At 36.7% G+C, this 25268-nt stretch overlaps 1 protein-coding gene across 1 annotated transcript in view; it reads right to left on the bottom strand.

Moving 5' to 3' along the window:
• Positions 1-1257: 1257 nt before the first annotated feature.
• The window catches only part of gucy1a2 (guanylate cyclase 1, soluble, alpha 2), a 56377-nt gene continuing 32366 nt past the window's right edge, over positions 1258-25268 (bottom strand). The window contains exons 5-9 of the mRNA XM_059330738.1: positions 23094-23306; positions 21769-22041; positions 18838-18981; positions 8704-8858; positions 1258-7584 (exon numbers count right to left, since the gene is read on the bottom strand). Of these exons, the coding sequence (XP_059186721.1) occupies positions 7365-7584; positions 8704-8858; positions 18838-18981; positions 21769-22041; positions 23094-23306 (1005 nt within the window). The 3' untranslated portion in view covers positions 1258-7364. The remainder of the gene's footprint in view (positions 7585-8703; positions 8859-18837; positions 18982-21768; positions 22042-23093; positions 23307-25268) is intronic.

Raw genomic sequence — 25268 nt, 5'->3', positions numbered from 1 at the left:
TGTTGTTAAACCACTGACCTAGGTCTAGGGCAAAAAACTTCTGGTAAGGCGTTATAAAAGACAGTTTAAACAGTAAATAAATGTATGTAAATGCCGGAAATAAAGTAGTTACAAGGGTCATGTGACTACCGTAATTTATGTAAAAAACATAAGTTATGTTCAAAAATTTGATTCATGTAACTTACGTAAAGAATGTAATTTCAGTTAAAAACGGTTTGCTTTTGCTTTCACACAGGACTCAAACCGAGCTCTCCTGGGGGAGAGTCCGTTGCTTGTTCAACCCATCCACCACCCCATCCTCCAATTGACTGTGGGAATTCGCTGTTCTAAACTTCGCTTGGCTGTCACTATTACGTCAGCAAGATGGCGGCGGGCACATTACAGCAGATGGTGAAATTTGTAAATATAGCTTGTTTTTCACTGCCTGTACACACGACTTATATTGATGTTTTGACAGGAGGACAGGCTGTACATACACATGCTGTACGAGGCTGTAAAAAAAGCTGCAGTTTCGGTGTATGCTACAAAACCACTGACCTAGGTTTAGGGCAAAAACTCCTAGACATTATAAAGGACAGTTTGAAAAATAAGTAAATGTATGTAAATGTCGGGATATTTATGAGGTTGATGTGAGCCACAAGTTATGTAAGCAACGTTTCTTCGATCCTGCCCTGAGTGTGACATCCGACATTTAAACTCTGCATCGCCATCAATCGAGGCGGAGGAAAGTCTAACAAGTAAATATGAGTTGTATTTTGCTGCCTGTTCAAACCTATAGTCATGGAAAAAAATATTAGACCCTTGTTTTCTTCCATTTCTGGTTCATTTTCATGCCTGGTACAACTAAAGGTACATTTGTTTGGACAAATATAATGATAACAACAAATACAGCTCATAGGAGTTTCATTTCAGAGCTGATTTTGAAAATGATTTTGGTTATTATCAAGAAAACCATGGAAAATGTCTAGATATCAGCTCTTAAATGACACTATTATCAGCTATTTTTGTTGTTATTGTTATATTTGTCCAAACAAATGTATCTTTATTTTACCAGGCATTAAAATGAACAAGAAATTGAAGAAAACAATGGTCTAATAATTTGACTGCATAATGACGTTTTTGAGGTGAGACCAGTCTCAGCTTGTTACATGCATGGTGGCTTTTCAAAATAAAAGCCTGTCTTCAAAGGAAACGGTTATTTTAAGGAAATAAAAACACTAAATAATAAATAATACAGTAACAGTAAGAGTCAGAGTCTTTCTTCCTTATTAAAGATACTTGGTGTTTTTTTATTTACATCATATAAGACAGAAGATGTGCCCTTTCATGTCAGTCAGAAACCAACAGCTGTCATCAAGCCTCTTCCACAAACACTCCTGATTCCAACGACAGGGTCAAACAGGGTTCCTGTCCAGGGTCGACTCTGTGTGTTTACAACATGAATCAAAGTACAAAACACTGACCGCATTTTTTGACATCGTCCGGCGGTTCCCAAAGTGGCATCTCATCTGAGAGAGATCCCAGTGAAATGTTGAATTGTTAAATGTCACAGATGTTTTATTAGTTTTGAACTGAGCTGGTGAACAAATGTTATGGAAGCTACTATTCTCATGAGGGCGAAGCTTTATAGATTGGTGGAGTAATGTGCATCCTTTAGGAGTGCTGGATTTTTATTTATTTATTTTTGACCCTGGACATGGACGACAAGCATCCACCATGTTTGTTGCTGCTGTTAAAACCAGGCTAATGTTGAACAAATAGGGACCAGTTTCCCGTCAGCTTAGAGCCTTTGCACTGCAAGTCAGTGGGGGTGGAGTTGATCTTGGCAACAAGACAATTTACAACAATGTCCTGCAAAAAACATATAATTTTCAATAAAAATGACAGTGTCATGCTCGTTCAGCCGAAGAAAATGTTTCATGAATCCATCATTTAAGAAAACCATTCAAAATTTGATTTGGAATGAAAAAATACAATAGTGTCAAAGGAAAAATCTACCTTTTTTTTAGTCTTGAAAAAAAGACATTTCTTGTGGGTGGGGTGGTTTTTGTAGGGACATGTTGGGAAAACTAGCGTGGCTTTAGATGGCACATATACTGACAAAAAGTATCTGAAATAGAAAAGGGACAACAAAGCAATGGAAAATGTGATAACGTCAAATCATTTTGTGATTATACCAAAAGAAATCTGCTATATATTTTTATTACAATTTCCATTTTTTCAGTTTTAATATATTAAATAGATCTACATTGTACAGATTTGTTCCAGGTACAATAGGCCTTTATTAACAAATTATTATGTTTGTACATCTGCAAACTCAATATGTCCTTATATTGTTTGGCACGGACACACACACACACACACACACACACACACACACGCAAACACAACAGTTGCTGGAGTTACGGATGTATTTGGCTTCGTCTCACTGGACCCTCCCACACTCACTTCAGGCTCATGACAACATTTGTTCATGTTCATTGTTTGACACAGCTTCTACAGTACAGCTCAGTTGTATTGCCGCTGTAACTGCGATGCATGCCTGTGTATGAGTAAGTGACCTGCAGTATATGCTGCAGTGTAATGGTCCATTAGTGACAACAACACAGTAGAGAACCAGTACCTGCAACCCCTCAGCATCACAACAGCAAGACTTGTAAGATCTGACCAAATGTTGAATATTATGCTGAAAATTTACAGACTTGGAGACATGAGCGTTGGACACAAGTTGCGTGGGTGTATCGCTGGTGTAATGTTCTTTATTTAGACTCGATGCAGAATTCAGACACTGCTGAAGTTAAGTGGGAATGACACCTGCACTACATTTATGCTACAATATATTTATTAAGTACACAATAATGCATGTATGCATTACAGAATAAGAGTGTTTATGTGTTTCTATATGTGGCAGCCTGTCTTACAAAAAGGTCACCCAAGGGGCAGTAACACAACTGTCAGATACACTCATGAGTGGTTTACCTTACAGGAAATTCAGTTTGTTTCTGTTTTTAGTGCTTCAATAATGCAATAATAGTAATAGTTTTTTTTCATATACAGGTAAATTCTGTAGAAACATCCAAAATACATTATTTTCAGTGTCTAAATAAAAGTAATCAACTTGGGAAGTTTCAAGGTGATATCTATTAGTTAAACAATTTAACATATTCACCTGTACTGCCCAACAATGTCTAACTGCAGTAACGACCCAAAGGGTAAAACTGAAAAAAACTGCTTTAACGTTTTTTAACTGGCCAGCCAAATGGGTTATAGGTAGATTAGTGATACAACACTTATTTCTACATGTATTGATGAAGGAATTTTTACGCTCAAAAATCATGACAATTTATTTGATCTTTGACCCCAAAAATGTAGTTACTGCACTCTGGTTTTGCTGTAAAAGGTTCTAGTTGTAATGCAGAAACTACAATGTTGTTGTCTTCTTTCAACTTTTATATTTTGTTTTCAGTGAATAACATTTTCAAAATGATTTTGTTGTAAGTGTATTTAAAAGTGTTTAACAACTCTATTCACATTTTTGTTTATTTTAGACATACCATTATAAAGTAATGTTATATTTTATCACTATCTAGATAATAATTTCCCTATTAAATAAACCTATACTTTCTATTATTCTTGTCTTTACTATTCAACACAATGAAGAAATACTAGGCTGCACTGTCTCAGACTGGTGTAAGTGAACTTGCTGCGGTCTGTTTTGGTTTTGAGTTGGATTTTGTAGTTACTGCAATTTTTATTATTTCTCTGAAATAATGCAAAATTGAAATCTAAAACTTTGTCACAAGATAAAATAGACATCAAGGAGTTCATTTTTAGTTATTTTCGACTTAAAATGTAGTTACTGCAGTTAGGCTTGGTAGGGCAGAATTTTAAGATACATATTTTTAAAGGCTTTTTCACACAAAAAATTGCTCTCTGGCTCAATTTAGATTTGTCTTCTGGGAAAGGGTAAATGTGGCCTCTCAAATTATTCAATTATACTTATAATTTGCAAAACATAAGGCCCATCAGGAGACACTTTCCCAGGCCCTAAAGACATGGGAAACATCCCGCAGCTCTTGTAAGATGTGAACTATTCTCTGGTGTATTTGGCAATTATATGGAACCTTGGTGACTTTTATTGGACAGGCATGTCAAGATTACTATAAAGACAAATGTCAAAGGGAAAATCCACTGATGTGTAAATATACAAGATGTACGTTTCACTGATGTCCCAGGTAGCTGTTGCAGATTCTGGTTCTCTAGAGTGTCACAAAAAAGTATGTATGTTATACCACCACAAAGCAATAAAATGTGAACATGATGCTGAAAAAATCTACTGACTTAAATTTTTAGTTGGCACTTTTCTTTATACCAATTTATACTGTAGATAAATATCTAGGCTTAAGTTTACATGTCAACTCATAACACAATGGAACCTAATCCAGAGTTTATACACATTTTTTCATTGTGTTACAATTCCTGATATTATAGGCTAAAACTATGCTTCCAAGTCTTTAACTGATTGGATTTTTCTTTAGGTGTTATTGTTGCGTATTAATTCTATACTGCATAGCAGATTAAAAGCGGCAAGAAAGTTATTTTCATTTACAGTAAATATGGATGAGAGAAAAACATTGTTAAACATGTATATTTTCATTGGACCTTTACAGAATACCCTGTAATTGGTCAAGTTTTCTGATGCTACTGCTGTCAGAGAGTCTGATACCAGTCGTTATATTTATTTATGACAATAATAACCATTTCAAACACTGGCAGGTTGAAAGGAAATCTATTTTCACTATTCTACTCTACTCCTCCCCCCCTCCTCTCGTTCTTTCTACATATATGGCACATTGCTTTTTTATGCTGGTGTCAATCTCAGTTGGAGGGCACGATGCCCTTTAGTGGGTGAAACCTTCGGCCAGATGGGCATTAGTTTTCATGTCCCAGGTAAATTACTCTTCGGATGTTCTCCTGCAAGCTGTGTTTTACATATTATAGCCAACATATGTTCCTGCTGAATCCCAGCCAAGGTCAGTGAGTTGACAAAGTGTTTGGCTGTCAAATTGTGCTGGTCCCGCCCTTTAACAACTGAATGTACACAGCAAACAGCAGGAACCACATCCTCAAGATTAACCTGTGCTGGTGGGGTCTCAGAATTGAATTGGCACATGATATTAAATATTATTTCATAGGTTCAGCAACCAGTATGATTATTTGGCAAGATGTAGTGACATTGCAACATGCCTTTCCATTCCTGGTGGAGGTGCGTGATTTAAAATAGAATTAAAACCTGTGCTGGAGTTTACCATTGTCAATAATGTATTCTGCCTTTTTTGAAGATCAGCTTTTAACAGTTTAGTTATTAAAGGTAGGATTTGTCCACTGTGGTTTGTAAAAACAACATTCAATGTTGATATAGCCATAATAGAGTCATGGAAAAATAATAATTATTATTCTACTCATTGCGCCTTTAAATTGTTTTATCAGTAACTTAAGCCATATTGTTCGATTGCTGTATTATTGACAAAAAAAACCTTTCTTCAAACCAAGAATGTTTACATTTAAACAAAGTAGATTATTTCAGAACTTTTTTGTCAAAAAATAACTTAAAATTTGGATGTGATGTTGACAAATCTCTGTGTGTATGTAATTTAATAATAAAAACAATCCTATCAACATAAAAAAACAACATAATATTCACTGTTAAGTAATGCCTACAACTTCACAGATGTCAGATCTAGAGAACAATGGCAGGAATGCAATGTGCCAAGTCTGTAAAAGATTATCCAACTTCATCTCTTTACTTCCCACTTTATGATGATATTTTATAAAGATTATCTTGGAAAAAACTTATTTTCTTGTGTCTGCATGACTGAGCTACGCTAAAATGTTTGGAAGGCCTGAGATTCAAAGAGAGTAAAATCACACTCAGTCTACCAGCAGACTAGTAAACATGAATTAAAATCTGTTGGTTACAATTGCATGGGGCTAGAGTTTACTTTTATATCCGCATGGTGACAAAAAATAATGCAAAAGAAAAAAGATTGTGTATGTAAATGTGAACTGTGTCGAGCATGCATACTGTGACTATGTGTACAAGTTAGTATAGTACTATATTATTAGTACTATATTGTGTGTATTATTGGTTGATCTGGACAAAAAAAAAGATGAATAGGATTTCAAATATTTGAACTACTTGAAAAGCGCTTAATTTATCTTCCAGTTACTCAAAATTAAAGACACAACTAGTGGGGGCTCCTGGTGGCTCGGTTGGATAAGGCGCCTGCAGCATTACAGGCTCATAACCTTTGGCACATGTCATTCCCCCAATCACATCTGTCTTTCTACACAGAAATGTCATAAAAACATTTAAAAAATAAGAAGAAACATAAGATAAATGAAGCGCTCCTTGTGTTTTTCAGATATTTAAAATGAACCCATCTTGTACTTGTCCTGATTTGAGCAGTAAAAAGGCACTGAGCTGGGAATAATTTTCAGTCCTAAACATATTACCTGCAATGAAATGGCTGGATTGTTGTTGGTTATAGTTTGCTGTGGGTTAGAAGCAGAAAAAGGCTCTAAGATCAGCTGAGTTCTAGTGTTTTTGGCATTTGTCCTTTGATGACCCCTTTTCAAACCTATCTCCTCTCTTTGGTCTCTCCACACACACACACACACCAACTGGTCCTCGGTGGTCAGATGGATGTAACGAGCAGCGGATGTTAGAAGTATGTTTGGTAAAGCGTGACATGATTTTAGGGACAGCCAGTAGGGGAGTTGTATTGTTTTTTAGTAGTGGTCATCCTTGTACAAGAGGCCATGATGCACATCTTCTAAAAGTTCATTCCTCTGCATCCACTCTGTTAATGAAAAAGTGGATTTGTTCTGTTTGCGCAATTCAGTTGTTAATGAGTGAAACACTGGTCACGTAAATGGTCTCTCTCCAGGTTTTCTCCAAGCTTTGTTGCCTCTAGATTTGGCCGTTTGGGAGAGACGACCTCTTGAGAGAAACCAGTTATGGAGCTGAATCCAGCGAGATCACTATGTTTTATATTAAGGTTTCTCTCCATCAGTACTCCTCCTTGGGGAAGGGTCCATGTGAGACGAGCACAGTTGCTGTTTTTCAAGTCTTTTAAACCGTGTCTCCCTTGCTCAGGGGAGATGAGGGCGTGTTATTCTTTTTCACCTATGATGAGAGGATTTGTTTTTTAAAGTTTCATTCATGTAAGCCATCCCACAGGTCTGAATCCAAGTTTTCACAGATTGCATTTGCATATCCAAAGATCCGTGTGATCCGTTTTTCTGCATGTTCCACAGGTTCAAATCAAGTCTCTCACATTGTAAATATCTGTATGTGAGACCTACAAACTAGTTTCTCTTAGAAACATGGTCCCAATGCTGTAGGAGACTTTCCTCATAGAGGCCGGGGGAGCAGAGCGAGAGCTGGTCAATGAGGCATGGCTGTGAGAAGTCCCCGCCTCTAGGAAGTAACATGTCCCTGGGATCTCTTTGGGAAAATTCTCTGGGAGCTCCAGCCGTGAGCGAGGGACAAATGAAAAAGAGCGGTCGTCTTTTAGCAACCTGTTGAGAGGAAAAGCAGACATATTTATTGTGATGCCGACTAGTTAAAAACAAGATCATGTGTTCATGTGCTGTTATGCTGGGCTTACACCAAAAGATTTCCAAAGTCCCAGAATAAAAACTGAAAGACTTTAGTAAATCTAGGAGTTTTACTGGAGTCACGGCGCTACCGTCATCTCCATGGTTAAGTTTAAGGTAGTAATCTGCACTGTTATATCAGTCTTGTCTTGGGTTTGCGACCATATCAAACGTGTTTGATATTATCTCAAGTGCCAGTGACGTAACACAATCATTTGTAGCCTCAAATGAGCGGGGGAAAGGTCCCCGGTTCCAAACCAGGCAGTAAAACCACTTCGACAGGAAAAAGTAACATCACAATAATGCTAGTAAGCTCAGTCCTAAAAAAAAATATAGTGATGTCATATATTTACAACCACAAGCGGGATATTTGGGGGTGCTTTTTTTTTTTAGAAAAGAGAATAGAAAGGAGACCCAGTTAAAATGTATAAATTAATGTATACATAAATAAGTAATACATGATTGATGATTAATGTATGATTAACTAAATGAAAGTTGATAGAGCTGATAAATATAATTATGCAATTAAACACATAATAATATAATAATTAAATAGGACATAAATGTATATCATGAATTCATTTCCAAATTTTCCTTTCCTTCATTTTTCCTTATATCTATTTTAACTGTAAATTAGTCAACTTTTCATGTCAGAAAAACAGAAACCCCTTTTTCAGCTTTGTGGGGGGGCATTTTGTGGCGTCTTCTCTTCTTCTTTTTGTTGTTGTTGGGTTTTTTTTAACACAAACCACTGCACACACTAGAGCAGCTGGAGCCAAAAGCTGCTTCTCCTCCATTTTGTAAGTTTTTACTAAGAGCATGATGGGGAAAAAACTGCAAGCTAGGAAAAAAGTGTTAAAAGAATCTAGCTGTAGTCTGTAAATAGTTACGATTCACAGTAAAATCTCAGTCTGAGACTATGCTGGGACTAAAAGCTCTAAACACTTGTCTTTAGATGTGAGCAGGTGTGAGCTGATAGTTTTCCAGGAATCTTTTCCAAATATTTTCAAAGTCTTCTGATGTATAGGTAGCATTACTTACAGGTATGTAGTGGGACTGACGTTGATGCATCTCGGATGGCTCCCCGATTCAAACTTGCTGGCGAGTGTCACATTGTTCCCAAACAGGCAGTAACGTGGCATTTTAACTCCGACCACGCCTGCCAGCACCGAACCTGTGTGGATACCTATCCTTAGCTAAGAGGGAAAGGATGGGAGGGAAAAAAAGAGATAGAATGGGAGAGAGATTAGAGCAACAACAAAACAGCACGATGTTAAAAGTACAACGAGTTTCATTTGTGTTTCATGTAGGGATGGGAATCATTAATTGATGATCAATTAATGGTCATAAGAATTTGGTAGATCACATGGAATTTTTAATCGATCTGTGTATTTATATTTTATCTTTGTGTATCAGTATCACTGACCTGAAACACGCCGAGCGTTCAGTTCTGCGGCCGTACGTCAATCAGCCAATGAGCTGAGAATTAAGTTGGATAAGGCTACAGTTTGCAAACTGAAAGTTGCAATAACAATTATAAAACACAGTTCTAATCGCAACCAAAATCTGAAGACTTTTCAGAACTGTTTATTTTTAGAAGATCAACTGTTTTAGGTGGCACATTTGTAGCCATGAGGTTAAGAACACTATTTTATTTTGTATAGACAAGTGTTTACCTCAGTGTGGGGTTTCCCCTAACATTCTGCTGTTACCATTACTTATTTAGGAAGATATTGTACAGCCCTAGGTCTTTGTAACAAGTTTTCAAATGATGTTACCAACTTCTGAGTGTTGTATGTACATTTTCAATAGGCTAGTGTCACATGCAGTTTCCCTGTGTAATATGTCTTATTTTAGTGTATTATAGTGCTTAAGTGTCAGGGATCATTCACTCATTTGGATGTTTCTCTGTGAGGAAACAAATTAGTACGAATTAGTACTTAGAGTACTAAGTACTAAGAGTATTCATTTGAGCAAAACTAGCTTACTGTATCAAACCTTGCTAGCATGAATTACTGGGTTTAATTTGATCCAAAACTTATTTAAACACAAAACACATTTAAATATGAAAATTAATGTGAAAACTAAACTCATGCCTCCTTGGGGCTAAAACATAAAACATTGAACTCCTTGACGTTATCTTTACAGTTTAATCTCAGTTGAGTTAGTTTTACGATCGACAGGAAGTCTCTTTTCCTCCTTTCAAAATAAAAGTGTCCGTTATCGTAACAGGTTTTTGCATATTGTTGTATGTATATATTGTATTTATCCATGTATGTATGTTTTTATACTGGAGTATGTATAAAAACATAGCGATTAGTCAATTAATTGATTGCTAATGTTATAGATAATCGAGTTGGCAGGTAACGCCCATCCTTAGTTTCATATAAATTCCTCAACAACAAATATGAAATTGGCCTGAAATGGAAATTATTCTGCTGCTGCAGTCCGTGTCTACATTACATTAGTACATTACAAGTTTTGAATGCAGGACTTACTTGTGGTGGAGTAATTTCACAGTGTGGTATTAGTACTTTTACTTAAGTAAGGGGTCTGAATACCTAACCCACCACTGCATGTGAGTCATCATTTATTCACTAAAGCTGTTTCTATTGTACTTTGTCGCATTGTGCTTTTATTGACACACCCACTTTTCCCCCTCTGTCAAGTTTTGTGATATTTCATGATTTTTCTGCATTTCCATTCAGGTCAATAGTCATTATTTGCAGTCCTAGTCTGATCTCACTGAGACTGATGTCATGTCTGGCTTTGAAAATCTGTAAGCAATGTCAAAGTCATCTGAAATGACTAACCTGTAACATCAACACTACTGTGAATGTTCATAAATTAGATCTCCCTGCTCAACTGATCTCATTTAATCATGTGCCGCCTATCCTGCAGCACAAAGGCCATGTTGTTTTGAGCCAGAAGTGCTGTGTGTGCATTGATCCGCTGAATGGGAATTGTACTGTAGCAATCATACTTCCATATTAGTGCAGCTGTTATTATCTAATCTGATATCCTGTGGCAGCAGATTTGATGAAAATCTTAAAATAGCAAGAGTGAGAGAGGAAAATTAATCAAATAAATAATTGCCTCCATCTCCTCTTGGTAACAGATATAGGGCAGCAACATGGTGCTCATAATGTAATCTGGCTGAAGTATGAATCTATAAATGGCTAGAGGCAGAGGGAAAACTATCTAGCCATCATTCCAATTTGACCATGGCACTTCATGGCCACTCGACCGACTATTGATTTTCTCCATTTGGGAACAACTAGTCATCACACGCAGACACACACAACAAAAAGCCGGTGGAACCCAGTAGATTTCAAAGGATCTACTTGAGCATCTCATCACCTAGGTATCCAACAGCCCTGTGTGCATGCCAGCACACTGCGAGGTAGTCATGGCAACAACAGGCAATGGGGGTAGTGAGGTAGAAAGAGCACAGGCAGACATACAGAAAGACAGAAAGAAAGAAAGACAATCGAGAGAGAGAGAGAGAGAGAGAGAGAGAGAGAGAGAGAGAGAGAGAAAGAGGCAAAAATAAACTTATAATTAGACGGCAGAACCTTGACAGCACAGGAGGAGAGATAAAGAAAGTGAGGCAGAAAGCGCGAGAGAGAAAAGGGCTCGTAGGTGCACTAGTGTGACCTATTTTCAGCTAAACTGCCTACAGATGGCCGTGCACTTGTCTGTCTGTCTCTACAACACACAACCACTCACAGACGCACACAAACAAATCTGCATCCAGCGCCCACTCTCCTCTTTATTTCTTCAGTCTCAAAACACAGACACAGTAACACTCATACACTCTTCCCCTCCTTTTTTTTCTCGCTATGAGTCAGCATCCACAGCACATGGCTCTCAGTGAGCCAATGAGCAAATGGCGCAGCGGCACAGACGACCAATCACAATGTAGCCTCTGGCCAGGATGACAGAAGGATACAGGGATGGAGACAGACTGAGACAGATAAAGTAGGGAGTTTTTATAGAGTTAATATTGTTTCATATACACCCCATGGTCCATTTATTAGGTACATCGAGGTAAAACTAATCCAGTCAGAAACAACAGGCCTGCAATAAAGCTAATAGTTAAGCTAATTTTCAGGTACATACAGTCATGGAAAAAAATATTAGACCATTGTTTTCTTCAATTGCTTGTTAATTTTAATGCCTGCTACAACTAAAGGTACATTTGTTTGGACAAATATATTGAAAACAACAAAAATAGCTGATAAAAGTTTAATTTAAGAGCTGATATCTGGACATTTTCCATGGATTTCTTGATAAAAACCAAAATCATTGTCAAAAAAAACATGGAAAATGTCTAGATATCAGCTCTTGAATTAAACTCTTATGAGCAATATTTTTGTTGTTATCATTATATTTGTCCAAACAAATATACCTTTATTTGTACCAATCATTAAAATGAACAAATGCAATGAAGAGTACAAGAGTGGTCTAATAATTTTTCCATGACTGTATAGAAACCCAAGGTTTTTGCCCAACTTTGGCCATGTTTAATATGAACATCTGACATTATAACAGTATATAATAGGTATCCTATAAGGTTATAATATTTAGAGAGGTTGAACTGCATTAATTTTAGTTTTGGAAAAAAGCTGTTTTGGGTTTTTTAGTGCTGAAACAATTATTCGAACCTCTGTATGTTGTAGATCTGAAAGTGCTACTGGAAGATGAACATGTGGTCAAGACACTCAGATAGTGCTGGCGTACTGTATAATTGGCAGACATAAGCCAACATCAACACATTTTAACAATATTATAGTAGTGACAAGATAAGCACTGGATCCCTAATATCTACACCCACTCATACAGACAAGCACATGTGCAAAAAGATAATGCTTTTTAAAGGCCTAAAATTAAAGCAGTAATATAGATTTTTTTTTTTTTAAAACAACTTACAACCCACTATTTCTATATGTTTCTCTCTTGACATCTCACTCCTGTATATTGCTCTCTGTGTCCCTAGATCACTCTCTCCATTTCTCTCTCTCTCAGTTCTCTCTCACAGCTCTCATGCTAGTTTGCATAACAGTGCAACACTGGCTAGAGTTGAGTGCACTCACTGAACAGCATTTATCATGCTGAAGTGTTGAATATCTCTATAACTCTCCTTTGTACCAACATGAAGCGAGGAGGGATAAGAAAGAGGAGAGCATAACAGACAGCGCAAAATATTGAAAAGCAGATGAACGACAATGAAAACCGAGAGGAAAGAAAGTCAGAAGCTGAAGGGGGAAATGAAAAGAATAAGTTAGAGAGGAGCTGCAGAGGAGAGAGTGAGGGGGGAGGGAGAGATAAAGAGGGGAAGAGGAAAGACAGAGAGCGAGGGAAGTGGAAGAGCAAGAGAGCAGGCCAAAAATGCTTGGCAAGGCCTTTCTATTTTGAGACAAATGGACAATGTTAGGAGCACAGCAACGCACAGAACAGTGTCCTATCTGTTATTCAGCAGCTATCTGTCCTACCGTCTTTCTCACACACACCATTTGTTCCTATCTGAGTCATTCTCTGTGTTTTTTTTTAAGCAAAGATGCTCTTGGTGGCAAAAAAAGAAGAAGAAAAGGAATCTGCAAAAATAGATATAAATAGGTTCAATCATTCTTACCCTGCTGCTGTTCTATATTTTTGTTATTGTCGACAAAATTCCAAGAAAAGAACAAAACAAACGCGTTAGTCGGTTTTATTACTCCCAGAATTACCCAACATGTCTCTACCAGTCCCAGGCCTATTAAATGCTTCTACATATATAAAATAATGTAGTTCAATTAGTTATTATTATTCAATTAGTTAATTATTTTTTATATAAAGGCCTAGCCATTTCCTGAAACTATAGATTCAACTATGACAATAAAAAAATAAAATAAAAATATATATAAATAAATACATTTGATCAGAATAAATAACAACTTTTTTTCTCCTTCCTTTTTTCCCTTTTTTTTCAATTTTTTCTTTTTTTCTTTCTCTAAATTGTATCTATTGTTTTTTGTTTATTAATGTACTGTTTTTTTAAGTTTATTGTTGTTTTTCGTTATTCTAAGGATTAGTTCTAGGGGTGGGGAAGGGTGGTACAAAAAATATGAAAAAAACGGTTAACAAGTGCTGTGTTTGTGTATTCATGCTTCTCACCAATAAAAAGTGTTAAAAAAGAATAAATAACTATGATGTAGCATTAGTGCATCGAAAACTAGTGAACATAAATATTCCATATAAAACAAATGCAAATAATTATGACCAAATATGGTGCAGTGCACTGCCACAACCTACTGGAAACTGAAAACAAAAAATACAAAAAATAAATAAAATAAAAAATAAATACAATTATATTTAACATGTTCCACTCAATAACTCGGGGTAAACATGCAAGAGCATAACACCAGAGCATCATTGTGGGACACAATCATTTTTATCTTGATTATTTTGTTTTCATAATCATTTGAAGGCAAATTGGAATTGAAAATAAAATCGAATTAACTGCGAAGCCCAACATTAGTTTTTAACAAATGTGGCTCAAACAGAAGTTAATAGGGGACTTTAAAATTTCACAAGAATAGTTCACAGTAAGTAAAATATAGAATGTCACCAGCTTTTAAGTCATTGCAAGTTTGCAGCCAGGCCTGCAGAGCTACCGAAGGCAGCCTAAGGGTGACGGTTGACCTTGACAGAGACTGGACTGAGGATAGACATTAATAAACCATATCCTGTGTTCCCTTTTCATTCTCATGAATTGAAATAAAGTGTGTTATTTCAGCTGTGCGTTTTTCCTTTCCTCTCTATTTAATATATTCATATTTGTCTTCTCTAAAAGACAGCTTGGACTCCAAACATACATAAAATAATGTTAAATGCAGTTCCACACGAGACAGATTTAATATTAATCTTGTCTTAACGAGTAATCTGAGCAGTAGTTTCTTATAACCTTCTGAAAGTGGATCAACACTAATGTGTTTTCATTTTACTGCAGTTGATATAATTTTCCAACAGTAACATTACTGTTTTAAATGTCCTAAAGCCACTATGCAAAAATAAACAATTGTGATATTACATATTGTTTGAAAAAATGGGTGAAATACAGCAAATTTATGTGCAAAACTAAAGAAAAGTGTGGCTTTTCTGCATGAATGTCAACCAAGCAAGCTTAGAGAGGTTGTGTAAGGTGAATACACAGTAAGCAAAGCTAACCAACACATCATATTTCATCTTGATACGACATCAGGATGAAATATGCACGTTTATATATAACCACAACATAAAGTGTGAATAAAGGGATAGAGGTCAGACTTAAGAAAAGAGAATGATGAGGACAAGAGAGGCCAAGGAAGAGACGCTTAGAGAGAGGACAAGAGTAACAAATCTTAGACCGTTTAAAACCAACAAACAAACACACACACATACATATACACAAACACACACACACCACACTCAGAAGCATAAGGTTTATAAATAGAACAAAACATCACACGCAGCACACACAGGCAGTAATCATCTCCCAACGTAAACACAAATGCATCTACATAAGTAAACGTCCACAGACACGAGAGAGTCAGACTCCACAGTGAATCGTTTTACTGCAGATCAGAGTGAAAATGAAAGTGTGTGAATGTGAGGAAATTATTCAGTTGTAGCATTGATGGACTCAGTTCAGACACCTGGGTTGGAAAACTTCGCAAAGCTCCAACAGCAACAAGTCTCCTATTTCTTGTCTCTTTTTCTAATTGGCAGAGACAGTGGTAAACATTCAGGAGGCAGCTTCTCATCATCCAGTATGACAAGCATCACTAGTGGTAGCTCATATTTGCTTTCGCTAATTGACATTAATTCTGTGAGTAAACAGGCGAGACCAGCTCTGTGTCACTGCAGTGTGGGCAGTATATGCATAACTGTGGTTAAAAATCTTAAACTTTTAGTTATATCATATTTATAATTTAAGATGATGAATTTAATAGTTCATGGAACTTCAGATGGATATAAGTAATGGATCAGGATTCAGTATTAAATATAATAAAAGGATTAAAAACAACTTGTCTTTAGTTGAATGACACAAGCAGCTGGCTGGGAGAGAATAAGAATAACTCAAACACAGACACACACTATTAAGGTTCTCCATGTCTATTGCCTGATTTTATGAAAACATGCTCCACTGAACCATTAGTGCAGAAGATTAAGAACTATTCTCTATTACACATATTTTACTCTTTCTCTATTCCTCTACCTTACCCCTTAAGACTACTGGAATTGTGATCTTTTTGTATTAAATATTAAAGTAATTATTGTTTATAGAAGTGAGAGTTTTCTGGATTTTGTCATGCAAGACAATTGCCAGTTCACAATTATTGTGTTTTCATGGTGTGTGGTTCTTTATTGAAAGTTTACTTAAATGAACACCGCACATAAATACCTTTCTTATTGAGTGAAAAGCTTTGAATGTCTTAGTCAATGTTTTAATAAGCCATATGTCTTAAACACTAACGAGCTGATGAAAATGTTCAATCACCAACACAGCACGCAGAGGGTGCATACTGCTTTGCTATTTATCCTGATAATACATTTTAACAATCTGAATCAATTTCTCCCTCAGACTGCACACAGTGGTGTGCATTAATGGGATGCATGTGCCAGATGGGGCGAATGCTAAATACTTATTGATGACATATCTGATACTAACCTATATTACAAAAAAGAATTAAATAAATTGGTTATGTTCACTTCACTTCTGTGTTGTAGAACAAGACTGAGTTAAATTATTTAGATGGTTATGTTATTTACATTGTTACGTGATTTAGGTAGTTACAATATGGTAAGATAACTCAATGTTGAGTTTTGGTTTCCCACAAGACATTAACAGCAGTCTCCTGGGTTAAAATGCTCTTTATACTACGTCACCTCCTCTTTTTTTTTTTAAAGTGAAGCATTTCTCAATGTCTCTATTCATGAAAGTGTTTGAGTAGATTGAGGTAAGTTTTTCCAAATATCATTGTCCCATCTGTCAGTTCAGATCCCTTACACCTATATCATCCATCTTCTTTATTTCTTCCATCCATCCATCTATCCATCTATCCATCCATCCATCCATCCACCCATCCGTCCATCCATCCATCAATCCACCCATCTGTCCATCCATCCATCCATCCATCTATCATCCATCCACCCATCTGTCCATCATCCATCCATCCATCCATCCATCCATCCATCCATCCATCATCCACCCATCTGTCCATCCATCCATCCATCCATCCATCCATCCATCCATCCACCCATCCGTCCATCCATCCACCCATCCACCCATCCATCCATCCATCCATCCATCCACCCATCCGTCCATCCATCCATCCATCCATCCATCCATCCATCCATCCATCCATCCATCCATCCATCCATCCATCCACCCATCTGTCCATCCAAACTATTTAAATCACAACACAAAGCCTTCAAAGTCAATAATGTATTCTGTTGTCACCATGACAACTGCACAAGACGTGGTCTACAGTGCTGTAACCTTGACTGTCAATGTGCGTTCTGAAATTATGTGCAAATACCAGCACAAATATATTCAGAATGAGAAAACCATTTAGATACAGGCAGAATCAGACACAGGCACACAGTCTTTCAATTACAACATCACACTATTGTCTAAAACCAAAGGTTGTATTAAAAACCACATACTTGCATGTTATTTATACTAAAAAAAAAAAAGTATGCAGTGCATTCCAACTGCATAGCATGTTGATTTTGTGTACATGGTGGATGTATACTACATTAACAGAAATTATGAGCTTACTAGCCATATTTAGCAGCCCCAAAATGCATTGCATATTCAATATATATATTCAATCAAACTGAAAAACTTCTGTTTTTTATTCATTTTTTTGGAATTGGGGTTGAACAAGCCACTATTAACATTTTAACAATGCACTGTGCAGGGTTTCCTGCAGCGCATTACAGTGGAGGAAGCAGAAGAAATTGTTACATTTTTCTAAAGAATATAATATTCGGCTTATTAAATCCCGGGGAGAGCGAGCAGTGGCGCTACATCACACAACAAAGGCCACGTATTTAATGAGTGGGGCGATTGTTTAAACCGTCATATAGTAGCTATTGATAACACGACAACATGTGTCAGGATCTGTGTGATTGATTGTACGTTCGCTTCATTGTAATTAGGGTTGCCACAATTTTAGGGTAAAAAAATAATTGTAAAGTAGAGACAAATGGCCCAATCAGTCACAATCAGGTGCTGATTAAAAAAAACTCACAGCAGAACTGCAGCTCACGCACCAGGCTTCAGTTAGTTTGATAATCAGCAGTTGGACACATCATTTATCTTTATTTCCATGGGGAATCCTGAACTGTACCCACATTTAAATATTTTTACACACACACACAGGCACAGACTCACATATATAAGCAAAACATACAGGAGTTAGACAAACAATGAATGCTCAATTAAGTTGATGACTACACTTAACAAAAGAGATGAATGAATGGCTGCTAAAAAGGCAGTACATACAATCATAAAATCCAAGATTCCCAGTCTGAGCATTAGATATGATGTGTTTGTACTGTATTCAATTAAATGTAGGTTACAAAGGGTTTTTATTCGGTTTTTCACAGAGTCCCAACTATTTTGGAGTCATGGTTGTAGAATAAAACACACAAAATATAATATTGCAAACATAAATAAAGTTATGGAAGTAGCAAGAGAGGGAATGCATAAACAAAGCAAACAAACATGCAGATCACTGGACACTGTTAACAAGTCATGTAGCCATAAAATCTTTATACTGTCATGGAAAAAAATATTGTTTTCTTCAATTCCTTGTTCATTTTAATGCCTGCTACAACTAAAGGTGCATTTGTTTGGACAAATATAATGATAACAACAAAAATAGCTCATAAGAGTTTAATTTAAGAGCTGATATCTAGACATTTTACATGGTTTTCTTGACAATGATTTTGGTTATTATCAAGAGTGGTCTAATCATTTTTTCCATGACTGTATGTTAAAGCAGTGCCATTAAGGGGGGAAAGACGGATTGGAAAAAAAACGTGAGCCTAGCAAACCATGGAAGCTTATCAACAAGATAAGCTAACGAGGCTAGTATCTGTCTAGTAGAAGTGAAGTGGTGTTACAAAAACATAAAAACTCACCTTGATAGGTTTCCCATCAGGTGTCAGCACTTCCTCGGAAAGTTCCATCATCTTCAGAGCCATGTGTGCAATTGGCTTTGCGTGACTATCGACCTTCTTGTGAAGTCCTCCCGCCACGCAATAGGCATCACCGATTGTCTCGATCTGCATGAGGAACGGAGGAGGAGGGGCAGAAAGTGAAATCAATAAGTGTGGCAGTGAGGATGTGCTGATGTGTGAAACTAAAGTAGCCACTCAATCACTCATACCATCTCCACTGAGTAGTAGAAATTAAAAGCACTCCTTCATTCCTCTTGTATTATAACAGTATCTGCCTGTTCCTGTCTCTTGGCCTACATCACTCACAGTAAGAGTTGGTGAGCGTTTGGAGAGGATCTCTGCAAAGCCACTTACAGCACCTTACACTGCTTCTGGCCCAGTGTGAGAGGACAAAAAACTCAAACGTAAAAAGCATTTCCATTCATTCTTGACACCATGGCATCCACCCTGAAGATCACCATCATAAGGTCATCACAACAGCTGGGGCACCCTGGTACAGTGTGTACCATTAACTCTGAGTCCTGATACCGTGCGGCTTGGGTTTGAGTCTGGCCCGAGGCCCTTTGCTGCCTGTCATTCCTTCTCTCTCTTCTCTCACTATCAAATGACAGAGAAATGCCAAAAAAGTAGTCTGAAAACATTATAATAATATTCACAAAAGCAAAAATGTTTTGAGTTGCATTTTTACAGTATTTTATAAAATGGATTACATGTAGGTTTATTTGTAAGACACCATGAAGAATAACAAATATAAATGCTTGACATTTTTCATAGTACATAGAGTTAGCCTAAAGCTATGTCAAAACTGTGTCAAAAAATAATGCTGTCCATTATTATATCAATTTAAAGCTGGACAAGAGACTTTTTAAAGAGCAAACTTATCTTTTTAATTTGGCTTTTACTTGAACCATTTTTAAATATTTTTCTGCTCATGCATCTGATGTTGACATCTTGTGTTTTATATATTTGTCTATTTATATAGTCTATATATATATATATATATATATATATATATATATATATATATACGTATATACACACACATCATGTATACATCATGCTTTACTTTTTAATTATTTATTTATTATTTTCATCTTCTTTTATCTAGCTTTTTTACTTTGTATTGTTATTATTATTTACTCCTGTTTTTTATTTTATTTTATTTTATCTTACCTTACTTTATTTCTATTTATTTTATCTAATTAATTTCCAACCTGCCTCCAGTGTTTCCTCACTGCTCCACATTGAGATGGAGATCTGCCTGAGATCCTTTTTTAACTGAAGCACTTTGTGTAACATTTCTCTTGTATGAAAAGTGCTATACAAATAAAGTCTGATTGATTGACCTGAACTGACTTTTAGTCATTGGCGAGAGCTTAGTGACATTAAAGGTTGTTTCTCATGGGGAAAAAAACAATGTTAACTAATTGATATTTGTCCAAGAAGGTAATAAAAAGCAAATGGGCGATGGTAACCTATCATACAGTGGTGGTTAGAGTGGCAATATGTTTTTAAAGATGTTGTCATAGAAACACAACCCAGAGGATGAAGTGCTCTCCGGTGCCTTGTCAGCAGTTTTCTGCCAGAAAAAAACACTATATGGACAATGCTCTCTGGATTTATAATGAACAGCAATTAGCTACTGTGCTTTGATTAACCTCATCTATTCTATAATGCCTAGTGGTATTTACATGGTTATTTTAATGGAAGTTAAAAAAAATGTATGTAGTAATGCAATGCATTATTCTACACAAACAGTAATATTGTATAAAATATTTTTAATAACTGTAATAGTAACTTATTACTTTCAAAGTAGTGTAACTAGTAGTGTGCAATGTATTACATTTTGAAAGTAACTTATCTAACACTATAATGACAGCTGACATAGATCTTATAAAAAAAAAAAAGATGGCACAAGTGAAGAAAGAGGAGGGGGAAGGAAAACTAGGAGACAAACTGCTCTCATTTAGACCTGCCACCGGCTAAATCATTTCGACAGTAACCATGACAATGGCAACATATGCAGGCCTCAATCTTCTCGTCTTGTCCTCCTGTTCCTGCTCTCTCTTCTACTGCTATGCACATAAACCCTCTTACATACACTAAATCTCTCTGCCTTTCTCTGTTTCTTCTTTCCAATCTACAGGCATCTGATACATGACTTTTCTGAGAGAAAAAGCGTGTTTTTTCACGGGAAAGTGGCGAGTTTATGTTGTTGCCACAGGGACTGAGGTAATGAGATGGAGAGGATAAAGTAGAGAAGCATATGTGGAAAGAGTACAAATTAAGAGAAAAACTGACCTGATGATAGAAAATAGGGATGAAATGAGGAAAAAGATGGCAGACAACAGTAGAGGCTGTAACTAGGCCCAAAGCCACGCTGTCAGATGGACAATATTGACACATCTTTGTTAAGCTCTCACAGACTGGCCATTAATCAGTTACTTTTTCCACAACAAGCATACACATACAGTGTATACACACACACACACACACACACACACACACACACTGTTAAGACTCTATCGGAGGGGAAAGCAAGTTCATTGGACACTGTGACTTTAATTTATCACAATTTATCTTTTATGATCAATTAAGACAAAAATGGTGATGCATTGGCTGTAATTTGTCTCAATTTTACAGGGTGGGTACAGTGTTGTGCGTCACAGTGCCAGGGTGGGGGCAGGTCTTGGATAGTGGAAGTGGAAGGAGAAGATGTAATGATGATGATGGACATGCTTATTAAAGCAGTAAAGAAGGAGAATATAGTGGTGGTGGAGTGCAGAGCCAGTGGAGCTGGAAATGACAATGGAGGCGGAGCGGGGGCAGAATAAGGTAATGGATGGTATTACTACATCGCATTAAGATGTGTGCATATTTCTGTTTACTGACCTTATAAACATCCAGAATGCCACACTGGTAGTCGAAGCGTGTGTAAAGCTCGTTCAGCATGGAGATGACCTGCATAGGTGTACACTGGGCACACACAGCAGTGAAACCCACGATGTCTGAGAACAGCATGGTCACATCATCAAATTTGCGAGCAGGCACTGGCTGACCCTGCCACAGTTTCTGTGCCACGTCGCCTGGAAATATGGAATAAAGGAGATCCACGGTTCTCCTCTTTTCCTCCTCCAGTGCCTGGTGAGTCCGCTCTAATGTGGCCTAGGAGAGGAGAGAAGGAGATTGGGAGGTTTTGTTCTGTGTGCTTTGCTTTGATGAAGGCACTGATGACAAACAACACAGACATGTGGGAGTACTGCACCAAATTAAAACTGCTGGTGCATGTAAATGTATTTGGGTATTAATTTGATTTATTTTTGATTGTGTGTATCTGCATATGCGTAATTGTGTCTGTGGGCGAGCTTCTTAATGCCAAATCTGTCTGATGCAGTGCTACACCATTGTTCAAGCGGGCAAGTCAACTAAGATATAGTTATTTATAACAGTTGCCTGGGGGAGTAGTGGCAGTGAGAGAGTGTTGCAGTGAGCAGAAGGATTGGGTCAAGACTCAGCGACTTGCTCAAGGGTACTTTGAAAGCATTAAAAGAGCAAGTCCCAGGAGCAACGTTCTTCCAGCCATTATGAATCAGTCGGTGCAGTTGATGAATTGGATTTAACATGTTTGAATCAGTAGTAGTTGTTTCAAATGATGGAAAATAAAAATAAAGACCTAGAAAGTATACTGAATATTTTTGTGTATTTGCATCATTTCAAATGTCATGGTCACATTTTGATTTTATGTATTTATTTATTTAATTAGCTTGGAAGTTCCTTGCTGATACAGTAACTCTTGTTGTTTAGGCCATAATGGATGATTAATGATAACCCGCCTCCTTGTTGTATTTTGATCTGTCTACGCCTATTGTTAACCTAAATTAACTTCATTAATTAAAAGCATTGGTACACATTACATGTAAAAAATAGAGGGTTTATGTAAGGCCTGCATACTTTCTTGCTGTTGGCAGCCAGAGCCGTTCAAGGGTTAATTTGCAACAACAAATATCTGTATTTTCACTTATTTCCAAAAATATATTTTTGTTTTGTTTTGTGCTCCAGGGGATATGAAACTGGTGTTAGGTTGTTTTGATAAGATATCTTAAAAAAAACAAAACATGAATCATGTTGATGATCTCATTTTTTTCAGAACGGCAATGGTTTTATCAGTTATTTTGTATTTTAAATACAAATAGACCCATAATAAATAATAATTCTACCTTAAGTTTGTCCATTCTCTTCTTTAGACCGTCCTGGGCCTTGGCCTGCTCCCCCACCAGGATAACGTCCCGCGTAGCATCATGAATGGGGATATCTGACAGATGGAGGCCCCTGCCCATCAGCTCCTCCAACTTATCAACACGTGGAGAGCCCAGAAACATCAGGGAGCAGGACTCAGGTACGTGGATCATCTGACCCTTCAACTCCATGACCTGGAGGGCAGATAAATCAAATACAAAAGAAAATCTTCAGAAATAAAGTAAGCCAGAGGAGAAGGGGGATGGAAGACAGATTGTGGATGGAAAGAGGGAAAGAGTACAACAAGAAAGTGCAATCAAACTTTGGGGAGGTAAAAAGCAGAGAGGGCGTGAACAATGTATTATTATAAACACATCAAACTGAGAGAGTATGTCAGTATGTGGTATTGATTCTTCTTTGTAGCAAGTTGTTACACATTTATACTGAGGCCTTGTTCAAGGTCACTGCATTGTCACCACAAGAAAATGCCAAATTTTCAAGGTAGTTCCCCACCTGTAACCTGAGAATTCTTCACAGATAAACTAGAGCAAGCTATAAATCAGGGCATGGAAACTGGAGCTGCTGTTTATGTTTTTGGTAGCCTGGTTAAAAAACTAATCTACTCTAATATCATTTCCTTTAAAATATATTATTATTTGTTATTTTGTTTTTTGTTTGTCATTTATTTTATTTTATTTTATTTTATTTTGTTTTATTTTATTTTATTTCATTTTATTTCACGGTCAATATGTACAGGAAGTATATGAGCAACATGTTTACAGATTTTTTTTTTATATTTACAGATTGTGAGTTTTAAACAGTATGTTTTAGCCTCTCAAATCAAACCAATTTGCTCCAACATAGGACATCAACAGACAAATATTGCTTCTCTGTGTCTGTGCTGTACCTACCTCTTCTAGAATTTCTCTCAACATAAATGTTGATGTAAAAGGGCGATTCAAGAATGACACTTTTGCTCTTTGATGTTGATTGACAGAAACCTGACCTTTTCAATGCATATCTAATAAAATATGTAATTACTTTTCCAATCTCCTACGTCATTGCAGGTCTATGGAAACACATTCAGGTGTGGCAAAGTCTCTGGCTTTGATAACGCCTGAAGAAGCATACCAATAATGGACGTAATGAATACAAACATGCCTTTCTATGCTTACATGCCTGCACACACACATACATCCACATATACACATGCACACAATGTTGCATACAACAGAGATGATTACAGCAGATTACTGTGATCTAGATGACAGCAAATTTCATTCAGCAAGACAAGGCCTGATGTATAATGCATGCTGACCTGTATGGAAAATGCCTGTAAAAACTGTAAACTGGTGACCTCGTTTAGGAGATAATCCTGTCAACAGCATAATGTCACTGGTTTGATCCACACAGTCTTCCAGATGGCCTTAAAAAACCATTGCTTGACCAAAGGTCATATACATAGAAAATGCATTTGAAGATTAGATATTCAAGTTAGTCAGGTGCAAATATGGTTTAACCCTAAAAAAAAATTCTAACAAAAGGTTTCTCAGTGGTTTACACTAGTACTTAAAAACATACTAATAGTTTAACAACTTTTGACTCCACGAAATGCCCCATTTTCAAAATGACCATTACTCCTTTTAGTCAGGCAGCTAAATAAAGGGGACACGTCGGACAAAAGCTCCACATTTCTTCCAGATGCTCTCTATAACCAAAAGTTCCAATTTTTGATGGGAGCCACTTCATCAAGCTATATAAAATCTTGGTTAATCTTGGTGTCAAAATATACATTTCCTGGGAGTCATATGAAGCTATTGAGAATATCACTAGATGGTTATTTGATCCAATAGATATGTTCATTTTGGCCATGTATTTATGTAATTTCCAACTCATTAATATAGGTCATATAGTACATATATTCTGAAAAATGAATAACATGCATACATTTAATTTAACTTATTAGCTTCACTCGTATCATTTATTACATGTACAACCTCAAAGATCTGTGCAGTTCCACTGAGCCTTCCTGCATGAGCACCTTGCACCACAGACACTTTACAGTTTCTCTTCAATAAATACTCTCTCATATGGCTTTGTTGGTGGCTTCCTGCCCATCTTGAAAATGACACCTTTCTAGTGGTTAGATTTTGGTA

Source organism: Centropristis striata, chromosome 4 (assembly GCF_030273125.1).
Source record: "Centropristis striata isolate RG_2023a ecotype Rhode Island chromosome 4, C.striata_1.0, whole genome shotgun sequence".
In the NCBI taxonomy this organism is placed as follows: Eukaryota; Metazoa; Chordata; class Actinopteri; order Perciformes; family Serranidae; genus Centropristis; species Centropristis striata.
The sequence above is the reverse complement of the archived record's forward strand: the minus strand, read 5'-3'. Positions and strand labels throughout refer to the sequence as shown.